The sequence below is a fragment of the Hylobates moloch genome, unplaced genomic scaffold, assembly GCF_009828535.3.
Source record: "Hylobates moloch isolate HMO894 unplaced genomic scaffold, HMol_V3 SCAFFOLD_28, whole genome shotgun sequence".
Taxonomy (NCBI): domain Eukaryota; kingdom Metazoa; phylum Chordata; class Mammalia; order Primates; family Hylobatidae; genus Hylobates; species Hylobates moloch.
In genome coordinates, this window is record NW_026652303.1 from 2677621 (window position 1) to 2700739 (window position 23119).

Consider the following 23119-nt stretch of genomic DNA (forward strand, 5'->3'; position numbering starts at 1 on the left):
CATCTGTGGTTCTAATGTGCAATGAGGTGCCGTGAGGCACTGCAGCAAACTCAGAGGCACCGTGGGATATTTTAAATTTTTGAGGGAAATGCGGCAATACAGGACATCCGTTGGACACTGCAAGTACTACTCATATGAGGTTTTTCACTGCTTCAACAATAGTGCTCTACATCCCTTTCAATGACATCATATATTTGCAAAGCAAAGTTTTTGGCAGGTACCGCGGCAAAATGCAAAAATCGTGTGAAAATCAACGTGGAACAGGAAATGAGGTGCGGGTGTCAACTGGTTACAAAGGGTCAGAAGTTTTCTGGTGCCTGACAAGGACACACATCTCATTCATAACGTATGGTGGTAATTTAAAAATGAAACGATGTTATTTTTTCCTTTGAATTCATATGTTTTTTTTTTTTCAGGCGGCTACTAAGTTGTAAGGACATAAATACTCATTAAGTTGTTTGGACCTAACTATTTAATAAACAGACACGTTAGATATTTCTCTTGCCTAGGGGTACCAAGAAAAAAATTGCTGGGCCAGAAACTCTGAGAACCTCTGCTATAGATCTTTAGTGTACATGTATGTATGTGGTCAAAGCAGAAACATACACCTGCAAATGGTAATCACTCAAATCAGGAGAGAAGCAGAAAAAAGAACGGGATCAGGAGGGTCCACGGCAACTTCAACTGTGTCTCTAATATCTGATTTCTTCTCTTCTCTCTTTTCTTTTTCTTTTTTTTTTTTTTGAGACAGGGTCTCACTCTGTTGCCCAGGAGAATTAAACTGCTGGGCATAATTGATCCTCCTGCCTCAGCCTCCCAAGTAGCCAGGACTATAGGCATGCGCCACCATGCCCAGCTAAACGTATCTCTTTAAAAAAACAAAAAAACAAAAAAACTAAAGGACACACAGCGACATGTTAAGATTTTGACGAAACAGAGTGGTGGGAACATGGGTGTTTGTAACATTACTTTGCATACTTTCCGTTTAGTGTATATGAAGAACATTTTGCTTTTTCATTTGTTTTCACAGGACAGAGGAGCAGATTGAAAGAGGGCTACTTTACACAAAAGCATGGAAAGAGAAAGGTGAGGTAGGACAAAGGCCGAACAGACAGCGAGGGGAGGAATGAGCTTCGGCACCAAGCCACACAGGAGAAATGAGAGCTCTGGAGACGACACAAAACAACCCTCCCTCAGAGTCAGGCCTTCCTGAAGACAGGGGCTGAAAAACACGACCCGTGATTAGCAGTTTCCTGAGTTAGCACATGACCTTCAGCCAGTCTCTAATAAGCCAGCACTTCTCATCCTTGATTTAATTATGAATAAATTTACTAAAGTCAAAAAACCTGGAAGTATCATAATAACAAAAGTGGAGCCCAGGCTGAGGTTGGTGTTTTTAAATAATGTAAACAGGGCGAGGTCTGGGAGAATTAAAGCTTAGAACTGCAGGATCACTTGACGTCAGATTTTTTTTTTTTTAAACGGTGGATGAAATCATGAGGATGTTTAGTTTGGTCTGGTTTTCTTCTACCAAAATGATGGAATATTTAGAATTTCAGGGCAATAAAAGTAGAAAGAGAGAACAACCCAGTAGCTGGGTATAGCCACCAGCAGAGTCCTCTGAAGGTCAAGAAGATTGATTATAAAACTGTCCCCTAGGCTGGGTGCGGTGGCTCATGGCTATAATCCTGACACTCTGGGAGGCAGAGGTGAGTGGATCGCCTGAGGTCAGGAATTTGAGAGCAGCCTGGCTAATATGGAGAAACTCCATCTCTACTCAAAATACAAAACTAGCCGGGCATGGTGGTGCTTGCCTGTAATCCCAGCTACTTGGGGGGCTAAGGCAGTAGAATCGCTTGAACCTGGGAGGCGGAGGTTGCAGTGAGCCAAGATCGTGCCACTGAACTCAGGCCTAGGAGACAGAGTGAGATTCCATCTCAAAAAAGTAAAATAAAAAAATAAAAAAACTGTCCCCCAAAAATACAGGTTGAGAGATAGAGCAAGGAAACAGAGTGGGACTCAATAAGGTCATCTTTAATCAGTAACCTACTTGGGAGGAAGAAATGTTAAAGCAGGACGGAGAAAAGAAAAAAAGGACCAAAAAGGACCACCACTGTTGGCGCACATTACGACATATTGGCACTTCCTGTAACTGTGACCATCTGCTGTAGACAGCTCACCTGAAATTCTTCTTCTTATTTTTTTGAGACAGAGTTTTGCTCTTGTTGCCCAGGCTGGAGTGCAGTGGCGCAATCTCGGCTCACTGCAGCCTCCGCCTCCCAGGTTCAAGCGATTCTCCTGCCTCAGCCTCCCAAGTCGCTGGGATTACGGGGCTCACCACCACGCTCGGCTAATTTTGTATTTTTAGCAGAGACAGGGTTTCACCATGTTGGTCAGGCTGACCTCAAGTGATCCACCCACCTTGGCCTCCCAAAGTGCTGGGATTACATTAGTGAGCCACCGTGCCCGGCTGAAATTATTTTTTAAAGGGAGAGGGTGACAACCAGGTAAAGAGCATTGAGAAAAACACTGAGAGCACAACAGCTGCCTGATCACCCACAGGCTTTGGCGAGAAGGAGCCCTTGGGTCACATCCTCTGTCACTGACTCTCTGATTGATCGTGGACATGTATCATCATCTTGCTGAGCTTCTGTTACGTCATCTGTAAGATGAGGACAGTAACACTGATCCCATAGACGGTTTTAAGGATTGAGTGAGAAGGTATAGGATAGTCTCAGCACCAGTCTAATGCTCAGGGATGGCTCAGAAACGGGGGCATTTTTAATGAAAATATTAACAAGGCTTTGTTTCCCAATCCCATTCAATTTGTCTTGGAACTGCTATGTCTATTCATTCAGATCTCTAAATCCGAATCCTGAAATGTCTGAGGCAAAGATCACCCTGTGTTTTAATTGGGCACTTGTCTCATATTTCTCCTGTGCTGCATGAGTGTTTATGCTCATGTACCCAGGAAGCACCTGGGGAACACAGCCGGGTCTGTGTGATTCTCTACAGACAGCAAGCAGCAGAGCTGCAGTCGATTAGGTAGCTTCTTGACAAGCACCTCTGGATAAGGATAATAAATGCCAAATGTGTACGGGACATCGAAAGCTACCAAAGCATATATTGCTGTAGAGTGAAGAAGGTTAAACGATATCCACTAGATATGCACCCACAGTTCTTTCTCTCTCTTATGTCATGGTCCCTTGTGAGAATCCAAGAATTGTGTAATTTTCTCCAGGTAAAAAAAAAAGGTGGCCAGGCGCGGCAGCTCACGCCTGTAATCCTTGCACTTTGGGAGGCCGAGGCAGGTGAAACACCTGAGGTCAGGAGTTTGAGACCAGCCTGGCCAACATGGTGAAACCCCGTCTCTACTAAAAGTACAAAAATTAGCCGGGCGTGGTGGCATCCACCTGTAATCCCAGTTACTTAGGAGGCTGAGGTAGGAGAATCACTTGAACCTGGGAGGTGGAGGTTGCAGTGAGGCGAGATCACACCACTGCACTCCAGCCTGGAAGACAGAGCGGGATTCCATCTCAAAAAAGAAAAAAAAAAGGTATATATATCCATATGCATGAATCTATATTTAATTATGGGAGGGAGTTGTAGATGTAAGTCTATCCAGGAGTCCACCAGTGGCTGGTGACCCACGGTTAATGACACCTGCCTATAAGGATACACAACTGCATTCTGCACTCCCCTGGAAAGACAAGATCTTTACCTGAAAACTGGAATCAAAACCAAACCAACTGAGAGAGCAGAAAACAAATTAAAAAATCCAAAGTTCATGGGTAAGTTTGAAATTCCTACAGTTTAAAGATGAGATAATAATGTTTTTAAAATCCAGGAACTCAACACTGCTTTTTCCTTTCTTTCTTTCCTTTTATTTTTTAAATGTAATACATGATTATAATTCGATGCCAAATATCTGTTTGCCTTTACAGCATGTAAATGGAAGTTAGGTGGACTCCCATGAGGACTGCTGACTGACGGAAGAAACAGCCACAACAGTGATCACAGCAGTTTTCGAAAATTCTCATAAAGTGTTTTGCAAATTCATGCTTTTTTTAAATAAATGTCACTCTGTTTTAAGTCTAAATGGAATACTGATTCCATTATCTTAGACTAATTATTCAGAATAGACAAAATAATTCCTTCCTGTGTGTGCTTTTTGTTAGAACAAAAATTAGACTAAATCAGCAAAACCAGTAATATGGAGACAGTTCTATCTAAGAGACGCCCATCGTCCCTTAAAATTCTTAGTTAAGAACCTTAACTAATATAGTACTTAATCAAGAGCATTGTACTTACCATTGAAGTTCTTGTCTCTCACATCACATCATCAATTACTGGAGGGCAAGAAACCTGTCATCTTTGATTCCCAGCTCCTAGCAGATAGTACTTGACAGCAGAAGCTTAATAAATGCTCATTAAAGGGGTACTGAAGTCAATTATTTCAAAGGACTTAAATATATTTTCGACTACTTCTTTTCCAGAGTATACATAGAAGTGAAATTGCTAAATCATTTGTTCACTTTCAGTTCTACCTAGAAATTCCACCAAATTGCTCATTTGCTGTGAATCACCTTTTCAAATTCTCTGACTATTTTTGTATTGGATTATTTGTCTTTCTCTTATCAGTCTTTAGTCTGTAGCATTTTACATATTCTCAATGCTAATCATTGTCTACTATCTTTGCAAATGTTTCTTTCCAATCTGTCACTTGTTTTTTATCCTTGTATCTTTTATCACATACAATTTACTTCTTAATGCAGCCCAAACTATTGATATTTTTCTCTTTGTTTGAGCTTTTCATATTTTAAGAGATCCTTCCCTATTATGAGGTCATAAAGATAGTCTACTATAAATGACAGCTTTTTGAAGAAGATGAATTCCTGCTCAGACTTCAGATAAACCTCAGATGTGCCTACTCCATTTAACTTCTGTAGAAGGATGTTGAAATGAAGGTCTTTTTGTCTCACTTTTGTTTCGGGCCTCAAATTGGTGTCAGTTTGCTCACATGCCAAAGGATGGTGCTGGCTGACCTGGCAGGGTTTGCAAAGCAGTTTGAAATAGATTTTGTACACCTTATCCCATTGAGGCTTCAAAAGGGTTGATGGGTTAGAACCTGGGAAAGAATTTCTTCAAAGAAAGTTATCAGTGTGCCACATCCAGCTCCCCTCCCAGCTCCCAGTGAAGAGCATGCGAAGCTGCTTCCCCTTTATTTTTATTTTTTGAGACAGAGTCTGTCTCTGTTGCCCGGGCTGGAGTGCAGTGGTGCGATTTCAGCTCACTGCAACCTCTGCCTCCTGGGGTTCAAGCGATTTTCCTGCCTCAGCCTCCTGAATAGCTGGGATTACATCATGCGCCACCAAGCCCGGCTAAATTTTTGTGTATTTTCAGTAGACGGGGTTTCACCATGTTGGCCAGGCTGGTCTTGAACTCCTGACCTCAGGTGATCCACCCGCCTTGGCGTCCCCGCTTCCCCCTTAAGCCACAAGTGAGGACCAGAAGACCAGTTGGCAAGGCTCAGGGTGTGTCCCCAGGCAGAGGTCAGAGGTCTGTGGTACCCGAGACCAGGTGTGGAATCAGAGGTAGGAAAGTCTAAATGAGGTACTGCTCAGAGGGCTTCTGCCAAAAGTGTGAGGACCTCTGCTGGAGAGGCTACGTGGGCACCATTTCATGCCAAAGCTTCAACCTAGGAGGGGCCAGGGCAAGCCTAAGTGCAAGACGAGGGTGGCAGAGAAGCAAGCAGCAACCTGCCCCTTCCCACTGTCAGTCAGAGGAGGCCCAGATGGGGGAGGAGAGGAGCTCAAGTCTGAGTGACATTTGGAGTTTTTGGTTTTGATATACAACTGGATATGCATTTTTAATTTTAGGGGCTGTTCTTATGATTGAAAGTGACCAGAGGAATTAAAAAATATATATGTTAGAGGGACTAGATATTAACTGAGAATGAGAGGGAACTATTATAAACTTCATCCAAGGGCAAGGAATGAACCGGCCCCACAGTGCAGGCTTGACCAAGCAATGGGGAAAGAACATTGTCTCCCGACCACGCCCTGTTCCCACTGTCCAACACACTGGCTTTGCCACCAGCATTCCAATGGAGCCACAGCATGGACACACCACCTTCTGGAGAGTTCAACATTACAGGGCTAGAGTTCCATGGTACGTATTTATGAATATAAGTCATTGCCATCACATATTTAGACATCATAGCACACGATTTTTAGACATTAAAATATATTTGTACATCTATGTTCATAGCAGCAATATTCACAAGAGCCAAAGGTGGAAACAAATCAAATGTCCAATGAAGGATGAGTGGATAAACAAAGTATGGTCTATCCATATGATGGAATATTATTCCGCCTTAAAAAGGAAGAGAATTCTAGCCGGGCATGGTGGTTCACACCTGTAATCCCAGCACTTTGGTGGGAGGCTGAGATGGGTGGATCACCTGAGGTCGGGAGCTTGAGACCAGACTGACCGACATGGAGAAACCCCGTCTCTACTAAAAAATACAAAGATTAGCTGGGCGTGGTGGTGCATGTTTGTAATCCCAGCTACTTGGGAGGCTGAGGTAGGAGGATCGCTTGAACCTGGGAGGCAGAGATTGTGGTGAGCCGAGATTGCGCCATTGCACTCCAGCCTAGGCAACAAGAGCGAAACTCCGTCTTAAAAAAAAAAAAAAAGGAAGAGAATTCTGACGCCTGCTGCAACATGGATGAACCTTGAGGACATTATGCTAAGTGAAATAAGTCAGTCGCAGAAGGACAAATACTGCATGATTCCACTCACATGGGGTATCCAGGAGTCAACTTCACTGAGACAGAAAGTAGAAGGGTGCTGCCAGGGGCTGGGGGCAGGGGAATGAGGAATATTTAACGGGCGTGGGACTTCGGTTCTGCAGCTTGGTTGCACAACAATGTGGGTGTACTTCACTACTGAATGTACACTCAAAAATGGTGAAGATGGTAACTTTCATGTTATGTGTATTTATAACAACTATAAATAAAATCATTCAAAAAATAAAAAGATCTAAAGAAAAAAGAAAATGTAACCTTCATCAGTAGTGTATCAATAGTGGGGGTAACAACGACAGCCAGGAGTGGCCAAGAAGGATTGAGTCTTACCGTGTGTCAGATGCCAGGACTCAACCCCATGATCTCATTGATGCCTCATTTCAAACCTACCAAGTCCTTTCGAGAGGGAAGCCCTACCCAAAGCCCTATTTTACAGGTAGGGAAACCAAGGAAGAGAAGGGTTCATGTGCCCAAGGTTATCTATGACTTGAAAGCAGTTGAGGTAAAACCTCTGACTCTAGGGCTTGCCCTTTGAACCATCTGGCAATAGACAGATTTCATCCTCATGAAAAATTCCCCCACTTACGGCATCTTAGACTAGATGAGATCATAGAAAGAATTAGCATAATTGCTGACCTGCACATAGTGCATGTTTTACAAAGCACTTTCTCACTCGATCCTATTCATTAAAATACTGCAAGTAATGCAGAGGTATTCTCTTTTTATTAAATAAAAAATTGAGCCCTAGAGAAATGAAAACACTACCAGTCAGGGCTCCAATTCCACAGTGTCTAACTCCGAGTCCACAGCTACACATCCACATCCAACTCCTCATCTGGTCCAACTTCTCATTTTTCAGATGAGAATGTCTACAAGGGACACACCCAGAGAGGCTAATGGCTTGTTCAAGGTCATACAGAGGGCTCGTTTATTTTGCATACATCATCAGTTTATATCTTTAAAAGTATTCTGCCATGATAACATGTATTTTATAAATATGTGTTTAACAAAGTAAGAACTGGCACGGGCAGAGGTCTCTGTCAGCATAAAATAGAGTGCTTCCTTCTAGAAGCTACTTTATTTGCAGAGCTGATGCATCAGAACCACCAGTTCACTTAAGCACCCAACTTTCCAGTGCCCGCCCTGACCCAGCCTCCTCGTCCATTAGCTCTACAATTAGGCAGCGATCAATTGAGCAAATCCACTTAGACAGCACGTCTAGCCACTCTTGCAGTGGATTTGCTACCAAGGGAGCAAAGTACATGAGAGCTGCAGAAAACAGATCGTGGAGGAATGGAACTCCATCAAGCCTCATCTGATCCCGACTGCCAGTCCACAAGGAATTCTTAAAAAGAGTCTCAATAACCCTGAATTAACTTTGTGATGTCTGAGCATAAAATGCAGTGCCAAGTTCTTTTGTCCAGCACACTCTCTTCTAATAAAATAACTCTTTTGAGTTTGATCCAAAGCTGATGATAAGACTGAATAAAGAGATTGCTATCTCCGATTATAGGTATACGTGTGGTTAATGGGAATTACCTGTTAGCATGGGAAATCTGCCAATGCAGTCCCTCATATGTCAGATTAAGGGACTCCTCCATGAATGCCTGTGTTTTGGTTTTGTCTTTTGTTTCCTTGCTGCCTTAGTATTGTGGGTGAGACTGGGGCTGGCACTGACTTAGTAAACTCTATGAGAGTTGCCCCTTCTTTCTAGCTGGAGTATGCAAGAAAAGCCAAAGAGAAACAGGTTCTACAAAGAACTTGACAGCAGCAAAAGGTGTGCAGTCCTACCAATTAACATTTCTAAGTCTACCGGTTGGGAATCTCTCCTATATTAGCTCACAAAAAACAAGGAGAAACTGTACATGGAAATAAACCCACGACCTCAAGTTATCAGTACTACATAGTAAGGGTAGTAATGGCTGACAGTCAATGAGCACTTTCTCTTATTCAATTACCATTAGACAGTATGCTCCACAGGGGCAGGGGCTAAGGCTGGTTGTTTTAATTCTTATTTTTTCACAGAGGCAGGGTCTTGCTATGCTGCCCAGGCTGGACACGAACTCCTGGGCTCGAGCAATCCTCCTGCCTCAGCTTCCTGAGTAGCGAGGCGTGTGCCACTGCGCCTATCTGTTTTGCTTAACACTGGATCCCTAGCTCTCAGTAACATGCCTTCTAAGTGTAGGTTCTCAAAAAACATTTGCTGAATGACTAAAATATCTCATTTAGTTTTCATAACAACCCTAAAAGGTTTGATACAATATTGTTATCACAATTTTACAGATGAGAAAACTGAAGCTCAGGAGTAATTAAAATGTGTCCAATGTCACTCAGTTTGCAAGAGTAAGAGTTTATACTCAAACCCGTATGTACTTGATACCAGACTCTATGATTCAAGCACAAGCATAATTTCACGAGTATAGACCAGACCTTAGGGCTTTTCCATTACTGAGACCATCTATGAAAGAGGGGGCCTGAAAGAATATATTTCATGTCAGTATGGATATCACTCCATTCCAGTCATCAGCTTTTAGATTTCTTCAATATTCTGCAACAGCTAAATTTAAAAGAAATAACTTACCTACAAATCCTTCTTCACCAACCAGTTTCAGGGCAATTTTATCAGCCAACACTGAAGAGTTGCCATGAGCAATGTTAGCAAAAGGGCCCGCATGCACGAACACAGGTGTCCCCTAGAGAAGTGAAAGAGCAAATCAAAATCCCAAAGGACAAATAGAAGTATGGAAACCAAGATCAATTTGGGGCAAATAGGGTAGGAAAGCTTTTATGAATACTGCATATTTAATGCATAAAATATTTCAAAGACAGTCAAAACATCCTGACTCAATCAAAGGACCAAATTCCCTCTGGATTCTAGAAAAATGTTATTCTACATTTAATGCTGAACCTGAGAGACAAAACTGTGAGAATACAGTCACTTCCTTCCAAAATATTGTTAAACCATTTTGTTAGTTGCCTCAATGACCATGAAATAAATTATTTACCTTATTTTATGTTGCCATGCACTATATTTTTTTAAAAGAATGAAATTAAACCCTGATAGTATAAAAGGTATATTTATTTTTTTAATTAAGAAATGATTCCATTCAAGAAAAGGTAACCATAAAACTCAATACAATTGGCTGGGCACAGTGACTCAGGCCTGTAATCCCAGTACTTTGGGAGGCCAAGATGGGCGGATCACCTGAGGTCAAGAGTTCAAGACTAGCCTGGCCAACAGTGAAACCCGTCTCTACTAAAAATACAAAATTTAGCAGGGTGTGGTGGTGTGCTCCTGTAAACCCAGCTCAGCTACTCAGGAGGCTGAAGCACAAGAATAGCTTGAACCTGGGAGGCGGAGGTTGCAGTGAGCTGAGATTGCACCACTGCACTCCAGTCTGGGTGACAGACCGACTCTGATTCAAAAATGAAAAAAAAAATAAATAAAAATAAATAAATAAAACCCAGGGACACATGTTTATGAATACACAGGTCGTGTCCAACTGGAATTTTGTATTATTTGGTCAACTTCTCCATCCCCCACCGCCTCTGATAACCACTATTCTAATCTTTACTTAGCAAAAGCACTTTATATTTTTGTATAAATGTAGCTTTACCTAGAAATCACAGAATCAGATAATGTTGAGAGCATGAAGAAGCCAACTTCTTTATCCAGAAAGTTAAGGCCCAGAGAGGCTAAGGGAATTCTTCAAGGCCACGGAGGAAATTAATAATTAAGTCAAGATTAGGGCTCTGGTTTTAAAACTCCCAGTATGGAGTTGGCGAGAAAAAAATATTGGAACGTCATTGTTAGACTTCCAAACACGGGTACACACATACTTGCACACTCAAACATGGATACAGCTATAAGACACAGTACATCAAATTAAATATGTTGCTTAAAAAATTCTATGACTAACTCAAAGGCATACACATTTATCTTGAGTTCTGGGTTTTATTTTATATGCAGAACACTCAGGAAAATAAGGCAGGAACTATCATGCTGTGAAAATTCTCCATAATGGCCCTTTCAAACATTTCATAAGATTAATATTTCAAGCAATTTCAAGTAATTGTTAGCTTACCAGAGTTCTAAGTACTTAAATATGAACAGTAAAATATAAATGCATAAATGCATAAATGGAAATGTGGCTAAAATGACTGAAGAACTGAATCCTAAATTTTATTTAAATTCAGGTAATTTAGATTGAAATGGCCACATGTCCAGTGGCCGCCATATTGGACAGTGTGCTCTCGCATGTGAAGCTTCCATCAACACCACACATGGCTAACCTGTGGGAAAATGTTAAGAGCTCTCACTGTTTTCTTAAGTCTTCCTCAGTCTGGCAATACATGAGAAGCACTTGGGGTACCCAAGCCTTATCCTCAGATATTATGTTCACTGGGTCTGATGGGGAGCCCGGCATCAATCAATATTCTTAAATCTTCCCAGGAACTTCTCAAGTGCAGTCAGGATTAAGAACTACTGGTCTCCTGGCAACCTGCAAGGATGTAGCCCTTGATGACCTCCTACCAGACTAACAACCAGGTGTGTTCAAATGTGAGCAGAAAAGCATAATCTACAAACTAGTCAATGATTTTTGGATTATCTGCTGAGATAGATTTCTAGTCAATGATTAGATACATAAAACCCAGAGTGACAACATAGGATCAGGGTACAAGAGTTCATGTGTGCAAATATTTTAAGTGAATGCAGTGTTTTATTTTGTAAAAAGGTCCATATCTTTTAAAGTAATCTTAAAACAGCCTATGCCTTAAATGAAATCGATGACACGGAACATCCTGAAGATGGTATCTTCATTTGCCCAGCGACAGATGCAGAAACAAAACCCAAGTCCATATAATCATCTGGTAGAAGTCGTTTCTCTATGGAAAGCTTTGTTTGCTTCCTACAAATATGTGCTTATTCTTTAAGGGATGTATTATAGTTACTGTGGATTTCTCTGTTTTCTGACTTACAAGAAACTTGTCTATGTACCTTCGTACTTTGTTTAGGATGAGGAGTTCTTGTGTCCTTGTAGAGTAATCTGAAGAATTCCCCCTTTTATCCGTAGCAAGCCCAGCCCTGTATATGAACAGTTTGAGCACTTTTTTTTTTTTGGTGGGGAGCAGGGTCTCAAACTGTTGCCCAGGTTGGAGTGCAGTGGCATGATCTCTGCTCACTGCAACCCCCACCTCCTGGGTTCAAGCTATTCTCCTGCCTCAACCTCCCGAGTAGCTGGGATTACAGGCGTGGGCCACCACGCCCAGCAAATTTTTGTATTTTTAGTAGAGGCAGGGTTTCACCATGTTGGCCAGGCCAGTCTCAAACTCCTGACCTCAGGTGATCTGTCTGCCTCTGCCTCTCAAGGTACTGGGATTATAGGTGTGAGCCACCGTACCTGGCCTGAGCACCTTTTTAAATGTAATCTAAACCTGTTATTTCTGTGCTGCCTAATAAATCAGAGACTCAGAACCCTGTAATCCCAGGGTGATTTGGGATGTGGGAGGCCGAGGTGGGCAGATCATGAGGTCAGGAGTTTGCGACCAGCCTGGCCAACATGGTAAAACTCTGTCTCTACTAAAAATACAAAAATTAGCTGGGCATGGTGGCGGGTGCCTGTAATCCCAGATGCTCAGGAGGCTGAGGCAGGAGAATCACTTGAAACCGGAAGGCAGAGGTTGCTGTGTGCCAAGATCACACCATTGCACTCCAGCCTGGGCAACAAGAGCAAAACTCCATCTCAAAAAAAAAAAAAAAATTATTTAAAACAAGAAAATGATTATCCTGGCTGGGCACAGTAGCTCACGCCTGTAATCCCAGCACTTTGGGAGGCTCAGGTGGGCTGATCACCTGAGTTCAGGAGTTTGAGACCAGCCTGGCCAACGTGGTGAAACCCCATCTCTACTTTAAAAAAAAAAAAAAAAATATAAAAATTAGCCGGGTGTGGTGGCGGGCGCCTATAATCCCAGCTACTTGGGAGGCTGAGGCAGGAGAATCACTTGAACCTGGGAGGCAGAGGTTGCAGTGAGCCGAGATCCTGCCATTGCACTCCAGCCCGGGCGACAGAGAGAGACTCCGTCTCAAAAAAACAAAACAAAACAAAACAAAACAAAACAAAACAATAACAACAACAATAAAAGAAAATGATTATCCCTAATAATAAGTATTCATCTTTAAGGGAGAAGTGTTATGAAGAAATATCACATCGCTTCATGTTTTTTCTCTTATTCGGTTATTTATTAATAAATGTGTATTTTTAGGAGAATGTAGTAAAAATAATAAGCATTCACTTAATTATTCAACAAGTCTTTACTGAGCCTCTAATAGGTGTCAGGCACTTTCTAGAAAATGGAGATACGGTGGTGAACAGGATGGAAAAGGTCCTGCTGTCATCTCGGTGGGAGGAGAAATACAAAAAACAGATAAGGAAATAGGAAGCTCTCAGCATTCTGTGCTATGCACTGCAATGACAGCAGAGGGATGGGGGCTGCATATTCCTGTGGCTTCTTTGAGCAGCTGATGCTTACATGACATGAGACCTGAGGGAGGCGAAGGAGCTGGACATGAGCATATCAGGAGGTGGCCCAGGTAGTGGTGTTAGCCATGCAAAGGTCCCCCAGAGGATGAGAGATGAGGATAAGGGACAAGGAGGGGGAAGGGGCGAGAGCTAGATCCCCGGGGCTTTTCAGACCGGGGTGGAAACATGGGTAAATCATGGAAGCACTCTAAGTAGGAAGGCAACAGGGCTTCATTAGGTTTCAGTCTCTATGGCTGCTGAGGAGAGAATATTTTGGAAGAAAAGAGTAGCAGCAGAGAGACTAGTTGGGAGGCTGCTGCACTTGTGCAGGTGGGGCATGCTGGCAGCTAAAACAGGAAGGAGGGAGGCATTGAGCGCCATGGACAGGGCAGAGTCATGTAACCAAGGACAACTCTGCAGGGATGGACACAGGAAGAGGGGAAGGGAAAACAGGCCTCTAGGATCATCCTCGGGTGTCTGCCTTGAATGACTGGGTAGGTTTCAGGGAAGCAGCGAGCTGGAAGGAAGTAGGGGGTGGGTCCTGGTTTACGTATCAGTTTGAAATGGCTTTTACCCACCCACGTGGCTCCTGGTAACTATACCTGCAAGTCTGAAATTCCAGGTGCATGATATTCCAAACAAGGGTTTGGGAGTCATCACCCGGCTAATTCTGGAGGAGAACGGGGCGAAAAAGGTGAGGGGTCATCAGAGAAGCCAGCAAAGCGGAGGAGGAGCAGCGAGCGGGCCTGGGGAGGGGGGGACCCCAGACGCCAGAGGAACCAGGTGCTCCTGAAGGAAGACAAGGGCAGCTGTGTCAAACTCTGCTGAGCTTCTCTGAGGAGGGCAGAGCAACAAAGACTTGGTGTCTCCAAGGGAAAAGTGACCTGGACAAGGGCAGTCAGGAGAGGTGGAACCCGAGGTCAGTTAACATGGAGACCCCAATGACAGACAAGAGCCGGGCAGAAGCTAGATGAGGATGCAGGGGGGAGGGAGGTTTTTGAAATGTTTTTGTTTGCTTTTTAAGATGGCCTACCTCTGAGGACACGTGCATGCTGGCAGAATGATTAGGGGAGAGGAAAGACGGGAAGGACAACCTGCCGCAGGAGGGTGTGGCCTTGGCACCTACGCATCCTGCACCCCTCCCCCGGGGCTGCAGACACCTGTTCAAAGGTGTTCAGTCCTCCCTTCCTCAGCTCAGGGGACACCTTCAGCCTGCACCCTCACTGGGCACCTTCAGAAATGGTCCCCCCATTTTCTTTTATTCTACTTTTTTAAAAGATAAGAGTCTCACTCTGGCGCCCAGGCTGGAGTGCAGTGGTGCAATCTCAGTTCACCATAATCTTCGCCTCCTGTTCAAGTGATTCTCCTGCCTCAGCCTCCCAAGGAGCTGGGATTTCAGGCATGTGCCACCATGCCCAGCTAATTTATTTTGTATTTTTAGTAGAGACGGGATTCACTATGTTGGCCAGGCTGGTCTCGAGGCTCCTGACCTCAAGGGATCTGCCCGCCTTGGCCTCGCAAAGTGCTGGGATTACAGGTGTGGGCCACCGTGCCTGGTCAATCCTCCCATTTCTGTCATATTGGTTCTGATATGGTTTGGCTCTGTGTCCCCACCCACATCTCATGTTGAATTATAACCTTCAATGTTGGAGGAGGGGCCTGGGGGGAGGTGACTAGATCCTGGGAGTGAATTTCCCCCTTGCTGTTCTCATGATCATGAGTGAGTCCTCATGAGATCTAGTTGTTTAAAAGTGTGTAGCACTTCCTCCTTCGCTCTCTCTCTCTGCTCTGCCATGTGAAGACCTGTCTGCTTCCCCTTCACCTTCCACCATGACTGTAAGTTTCCTGAGGCCTCCCCAGCCATGTTTCCTGTACAGCCTGCAGAACTGTGAGCCAATTAAACCAATTTTCTTCTTAAATTACCCAGTCTCAGGTAGTTCCTTACAGCAATGCAAGAACAAACTAATACATGTTCCTAACCAGATCCTTGCTCTTTCTGTCTGAGACTGCAAAACACCTTGCTGCCCAAGGCCCCTGCACTAAAGGTAACCCTCTGTCCAAATGCTCTTCCAGACACATGCATGGCTCACCTCCTTGGTTTACTCAGCTCTGTGCTGGTACTGCTTTAACAGGCGAGCAGGCACAGACACGCACACCCCACGTCACTCTGCCCCTCATGGCCTGTGATTTTTCCTCTCCAGACCTTACCACCAACTAACATGCTGTGTGTTTATTGACTTGCCTTTGGCAAATGCTTTCCTGGAAAGCATTTCTTGGCATTTATTGTATTTTGCTTGGAAACAAACAACAATAAAAAAGCAAATCAAAAAATCTACAACTCAATGATTATGAGAGATTAAGGGAACACAGAAAATATATTGTAAACATGGTCATACAACCTATTGAAATGTTAGACAGATATTGACTTTCTTCTTCTTCTTTTTTTTTTTTTTTTTTTTTTGAGATGGAGTCTCGCTCTGTTGCCCAGGCTGGAGTGCAGTGGTGCGATCTCAGCTCACTGCAACCTCTGCCTCCCGGGTTCAAGCGATTGTCATGCCTTAGCCTCCCAAGTAGCTGGGACTACAGGTGCCTGCCACAATGCCCGGCTAATTTTTTTGTATTTTTAGTAGAGATGGGGTTTCACCATATTGATCAGGCTGGTCTTGAACTCCTGACCTCATGATCCACCCATCTCGGCCTCCCAAAGTGCTGGGATTACAGGCGTGAGCCGCCGCGCCTGGCCTCAGACATTGACTTTCTAAGTTTCTACTCGGGTCAATTAAGCCAAGACATGACTCATATTAAAGAAGCTATGAATACACTTTAAATTTTTTTTTTTTTTCGGTTGGCCAAAAAAAAATGATGCTTCTTCATAAATTACCCAGTCTCAGGTAGTTCCTTGTAGCAATGTCAAAATGGACTAATACAGGTTCCTAACCAGATCCTCACTCTTTCTGCCTGAGATTGCAAAGCATATTGCTGCCCCAGGCATGCTCTATGTCTGCCTCATATTGGCTAAAAATGTTCACACTGTGTGGCAATCCAGTTAATGCAAACAATTACTATAGGAAGAAAACCACTTACTTCCAGGGTCTGCATCAGGTTTGGTTTTATTGCATCTTTCATCAAAACTGTCAAAGCACCTGTCACCCCCTACAGGAGAGAGAAAAACATTAGATTCCTGACAAAAATATCATCCAGGCAATGGTTAACCCCTTGGCGCTTCTCTCCAGCCTGCTTCTTGGGTGGGTGTCCCCATAGGCAACCCTGGGCCACAGGGGACAGTGCTGCTGTCTCTGTCCATCTCTCCCCACCAGAGCTGAGAACAGATGTCAGTCATACTAAGATGTGAATGGTGATGGGGAAATAGCATTTTGAAGGACATTTGACCTTCTTCCAAAACCTTCCTTGATGGTGTTTATGAGATTTTCCATAAAACAAATCTTTCATTGCAAGAAAATGTGTTTTCTTGGCAATTTATGCACGGTGTATTTTCATAATCAGAGGCTTTACTCTTGCTCAAAGAAATAAGGTGAAGAATGGAAATAAGGCTCTGTACAGAGCAGGAATGAAGTAGGGTAAAGGGAAATGTCTAAAATTACCCACTCTGATTTCTCACCATCTCTACATCATTCATTCCACAGAGAGAGAATAACTCAACAAACTACCATGTTTGAAAGCTTTCCAGTTTAGATCTGAAAGGCTTCATGCTATCTCTCTTCCTACAGTCAAGCTAGTGCCAACTTATACATGAAATAAGGCAGCTTCCTTCCAATCCTGGGAAGTACTGGTTTGGGTTCCTTCTAAGTCCTCTTTCTCTATTCCTGGATGAAGAAAAGATGGAGAAGAGAGAGAACAGGGATGATGCATGAGAACTAGTGGAAAAAACGTGCCAAAAAAAGGCCACAAGGCTAAAGTTTATTATTTTTTAACGTGATGTCACTATTCACATTCTTTTCTTTTCTTTTTTTTTTTTTTGGAGAACGGAATCTCTCTCTGTTGCCCAGGCTGGAGTGCAGTGGCATGATCTCGGCTCACTGCAACCTCTGCCTCCAGGGTTCAAGTGATTCTTCTGCCTCAGTCTCCCCAGTAGCTGGGACTACAGGCACGCACCACCACACATGGCTAATTTTTTTTGTATTTTTAGCAGAGATGGGGTTTCACCTATTGGCCAGGCTGGTCGCTAACTCCTGACCTCATGATCTGCCTGCCTCGGCTTCTCAAAGTGCTAGGATTACAGGCGTGAGCCACCGTGCCCGGCCTTTGTTTCTTTTTTTCCCAATTCCTTCTTGCTTTGTAAAGACCTTAAGTGGTGTCTTGGTGTTTTCAACATATTAGTTATTGGAAGGCTATAACATGAGGAAATGCCTGTGATGGTAGCTCTAGCGGGGGAAAACAGAGCACTATCCCTTGCTGTACATAGCATCGGAAAACAGTGCCATTTTACCACAGTATGCCATGGCGCTAACAGATGCAGTGGTAGAATCCAGAGAATCTTCATCACTCCAAAGTGCATTACATTCTCCCTGTACTTTTGTCACCAACAGTAGTAAATGTTTCTCTCATGTGATTGGTTTCTATTTTTACAATATTTAATCATTTAAAAGGTGTAAGAAAATCCAATCTATTTTCTTCCTTAACTTCAAATTGACAGATAAAACTGTATGGATTTATTGTGTATAACATGATGTTCTGAAGTATATATATATGCTGTGGAATGATTAAACCTAGCTAATTAACATATGCATTACCTCATGGTTATCATTTTGGTGGTGAGAACACTTGATATCCACTCTCTTAGCAATTTTCAGGAATACACTGTTATTAACTATATTCCTATGTAACTGAAATCTACCTCACTGTATAAAACACACATGATATGAATGCAACCCACTCATTATACATACATGAAGATGGTTCACTATGAAAACTGCAGGACAGGCTGGGCGTGGAGGCACACACCAGTAATCCCAACATGTTGGGAGGCCAAGGAGGGTGGATCACCTGGGGTCAGGAGCTCGAGACCAGCCTGGCCAACATAGCAAAACCCAATCTCTACTAAAAATACAAAAATTAGCCAGGCGTGGTGGCAGGCGCCTGTCATCCCAGCAACTCGGGAGGCTGAGGCAGGAGAATCACTTGAACCTGGGAGTTGGAGGTTGCAGTGAGCTTAGATTGCACCATTGCACTCCAGCCTGAGCAATAGAGCAAGACTCCATCTTAAAAAAAAAAAAAAAAAAAAAAAAAAAAAAATCTGCAGGACAGGAAAGAAATCTGCAGGACAGGAAAGCTCAGCGAGAATTGCCCTGTTGTGCTAACACAGAGCAGGGGGAAGAAGAGGAGTAGTTTTCCTACTTCTCTGCACACTATCCTTGCTTACACTTCCCAACCAAATAAACTGATTCAGAAGACTAAAGGAGGAAGGAAGTTAAGAGGGATGTTTCTGTTGGATGTCTCAGGTAGGTTTCTACCTGCTCATTTTTCTGGGACACATCTCAGCGCCTGTGCTGTCATGTGTAGGGCACCCTCTGTGCACTGCTAGCATTCCACACTCTGTGTCCATGTGGGGAAGGCTCGGACGGATTCTTCCAGGGTGTATCAGAATCATGCATGTGGCAGAAACCTTCAGCAGTTTCTAAAATCCTCCCTCAATTTTCTATGGGTGGCCAACTCTCAATAGCTCCCACTGGATGAAGCACAATGTGCATAAATTAGGTACTTTTTGCTAACAAGAAACATAAAAGATAACTAAAAAGAGTTGATTAAAAAGATAAAGAGTTTATTTAAAAAGGTAACTAAAAAGAGTAATCTTTGGGTTTGTTCCAGATCCAAGATTTTTATCATACACTCACACAAAAAATACGTTTAAGGGCTGGGTATGGTGGCTCACGCCTGTAATCCCAGCACTTTGGGAGGCCGAGGTGGGCAGATCACCTGAGGAGTTCGAGACCAGCCTGGCCAAAATGGTGAAACCCCATCTCTACTAAAAATACAAAAATTAGCTGGGTGTGGTGGTGGGCACCTATAATCCCAGCTACTTGGGAGGCTGAGGCAGGAGAACCACTTGAACCTGGGAGGTGGAGGTTGCAGTGAGCCAAGATCGCGGCATTGTACTCCAGCCTGGGCAACAAGAACGAAACTCCATCTCAAAAACAAAATAAATAAAAATAAATAAATAAATAAATGAATAAATAAATAAATTTAAGGAAGTAGTATTCGAGGATTAAGTTTCAAAACTGTTCCTGACACATATTTATTGCCATACAAATTAATAAAATAGAGAGCAATGTATTTAGACAGAAACTGTAGTATGTTAGTTTAGATACAAATAATGAGATTTTGGTAATTTTAATTAGGCAGCACTTTTATAGCAACCTGAGGGTTTTCTCTTTAATTTTTATACTAAATATTCCATAGGCTGCTGACATACATTGATCTATTGAATTTACTTGACAAGACCTCTGAGATGAGTTAGATTTATTTCTTCAAAAGCAGCTGAAAAACAATCAGGACACTTTGAAAAAGAATTCAAATTACACCCTAAGCCCTTGAAATTAATAAAATGTGACTTTGCCTTTCTCTGTTCACAACTGCTTATCAATCGCCAGTGTGCATTTTAAGTTCCATTATTGTAGGAGATTCAGTATATGGGAAAGTAAGCTTAAATTTGGAGTAATGGCTATCTTAGAGGCCTGTGTCCACATCCATGCACTTATATACAAAAATGCAGGCAAACAAAACACCTATGGAATATGTGGAGTTTAAATTAACCGGAAAAGGCCAGGCGCAGTGGCTCACGCCTATAATCCCAGCATTTTGGGAGGCCAAGGTGGGTGGATCACCTGAGGTCAGGAGTTCAAGACCAACTTGGCCAACCTAGTGAAACCCCATCTCTACTAAAAATACAAAAATTAACTGGGCATGGTGGTGCATGCCGCTAATCTCAGCTACTCGGGAGGTGGAGGCAGGAGAATCGCTTGAACCCAGGAGGCAGGGGCTGCAGTGAGCTGAGATCGTGCCACTGCACTCCAGCCTGGGCAACATAGCCAGACTCTGTCTCAAAAAAAAAAAAAAGTTAACAAGAAAGGTTGTTATTATACTACTAAGATGAAGAAGAAGAGAAGATTAGCGTGCCAATTAGAAAAAGCACTAAAAAAGGCAATGCTGTTCCATGAAAGCTTTACAGAAAGCACTACAGCTACTCAAAGGGGAACTAGAAAATCAAGAAAGCAACACAACTACTCAAAGGGGAATTAGAAAAGCAAGACTGATTGAGGCAGAGATTTGCTTTTATAATATGAAACCCAAATCAAAGGCCCCAAATTAAATAATAAGCCAGGCTGGTGCCCGAAATGTGCCAATTTTAACTTTATCTTCCTGTTCAAGGAAGCAGAGCCACTTCCTTCTGTTCCTTGGAAAGGTGATTTGCCCTCAATTTCAGGCAGGCATACAAGGTACATTTTTTAAAAGTTACCAAGTGACTGCAAGGGGATGACTCCTCCCTAGCCCAGGCAGAAGCAGGGATCAGGATTGGCAAGGATGGTGGAAAGCTCCTGAAATAAATTTCACGTGTTTTTGTTGCAGCCAGGTATAAGCACGTCATATATGACTCTGAGAACATTAGGAAGCAGTCAGGCAAACATGCTTGTGGGGGAAGAAATGTGCGTGTGGAAACTTTTTCTGTATCCTCATTACACCCACTGATAAAAGGAAGAAAACTTTTCTTTTTCTGGTAACAAAGAACGAGGACCGTCCACTCCCTGAAGCTTCCGGGTTGGAAACACTCACCAAATCATCTGCTGTCACAGGCTGCCCACTTTTGTCACTGGCCACAACCATCCTTCCCAGCCGTGCCTTCATGTCCGCAAGGCTGTCCGTCAGGGCCAGCACTGCCATGATCTCGCTGGCCACTGCGATGTCAAACTGCGCCTGAACCAGCCCAAACACAGGTAGTGGTCAGCGACAGTGCCAATGGGATGGTCATTCCCACAAGGAGCTGGACTGCAGCCATGAAGCAACCACAGGCCCAGAGGGTCTGCCCTCAAAAGGCCATGCATGCAATCCCATCAGTTTTCTGCGTGTCTGGACCATGCAGGGTTTGTGCCTGGTGCTCCCTAGGGTGGCCTCCCAGGGGGAATGTGCTCTTTGCCATGCTCTGCTCAGCAAAGGGTGGGCTGAGTTAGGACCCCTGTTACACCCACTCACAGCACTACCACATGGTTTGCTGTTGTAGCATGTCTCAGACTTAATTGATTACTAATGTCATTATCAGTCTAGTGTGGTCATTATCAGTCTACCACTGGACCGTAAGTGCCATGAAAGCAGAGACTATATTAGGCAGATTCACTTCTGAATCCCCAGCAAGGAGCATGAAACCCAGCAGGCACGCAATATGCATCAACTGAATTAATGACTAGCCTATGGACCACCTCCCTTGTTAGTAATAGGTCTGTCAAGAAGGCTACATTGTCTGTCTGGCACAGAGACAAGGGGCAGTGAAAGATGCTGGCTTCCTGCATGTGAGGCTACTTTCCCAGAGCTGGGTCTGAACACAGCAGGGAGGGCACCCCAGTCAACTGGTGGCACAGACTCAATTTTCAGCTGCCCGGGAGGGTATGACCACATCAGATCTTGAAGCTTTCAGCAGTGAAAGCTAGAGAGCAGAGACTTTTTGCAAAAAGTTCTAGGACTTCCTATTCCCATCTCTTGGCTCTGGCTCCATGTTGTACAAAGTCCAACATGGAATAAAAGGGACACAGGAATGTGTACTTCCTCCTCCTCCTAATTCAGCCACTAGGAATGTCTCTCTGGACAGAACCACTTCATTATGCCCCAGCTTAATTCTCTTCTTCCCAAGGGGAGTGTGAGCCAGAAAAGTTCAAGCTTATGCAGAGAGAGAACGGCTGTGCCCTGGTGGGATCACCTTATGAGATATTTTATTATCCATTTCCGTCACTGACAAGTAAGGAAATGAAGGAAATAAGGAGCTTTCTGGCTAACTTCCTGGTTGAGATTGCATTAGTCACTGTTTTAGTGAAAAAATATTACCTGAAAGTCAAATACAACTATATTCAATTATTACATTCTCAATATAACTCATTCCAAACATAAGTGGTTTTTCATTGTATAAAATTTAGAGTTCTCTATACTACCATTCTATTATAAACAGTGCATATGAGAAAATGACTAAAAAATATTGAGATTTTCTGTACAAAACATCATGAGACTAGACATATTCTTGAAATATTAGCTGTGTAAATAAGAATAATATATAATCCATATTCAAGCTCTTCATTTGCAATTGTTACAATTACAACATTTCGCATCTTGAGCTTAAAAAATATGAAACCAACTGGGTCAATTAAAGTATCACTGTTACTCACTTTAATGACTAAATGATGGGCACAGCGGAAGGCTGCTCATTTTTGTTTTGCAAATATCTCAAAATCATATAAAGATGCAAATGAAATTTTTATTGTTTATCAGATTATCACACATTTATTGATTTAGTATTTACCTTTTCATTTTGTAGGTATATAGTAGGTGTATATACTTAGGGATTGCATGAAGTATTCTGATACAGGTATGCAATGCATAATAATCACAATAGGGCAAATGAGGGATTCAGCACACATTTAAACAAAGGCCAATATGGGATATTGGCAAGGATGTGAATTGGTATGAATTTCCTGGAAGTTAATGTCAAAACGTGTCAACATTGGAAATTTGTATCCTCTTTGACTCTGCAATCACACATCTGGAATAAAATCCTAAGGATATTATCAAGTA

At 43.0% G+C, this 23119-nt stretch overlaps 1 protein-coding gene across 5 annotated transcripts in view; it reads right to left on the bottom strand.

The window, feature by feature from the left end:
• Positions 1-23119, bottom strand: part of LOC116463188 (monofunctional C1-tetrahydrofolate synthase, mitochondrial) — a 238540-nt gene that overhangs the window by 122029 nt on the left and 93392 nt on the right. For all 5 annotated transcript variants that reach the window (XR_009211999.1, XR_009211998.1, XM_032146190.2 and 2 more), the window contains 3 exons: positions 21119-21259; positions 16415-16483; positions 9391-9502 (listed from right to left, as the gene is read on the bottom strand). Coding sequence is in view for 3 of the 5 variants with exons in the window: in XM_032146190.2 (XP_032002081.1) it covers positions 9391-9502; positions 16415-16483; positions 21119-21259 (322 nt within the window). In the remaining 2 variants the exon portion in view is untranslated. The remainder of the gene's footprint in view (positions 1-9390; positions 9503-16414; positions 16484-21118; positions 21260-23119) is intronic.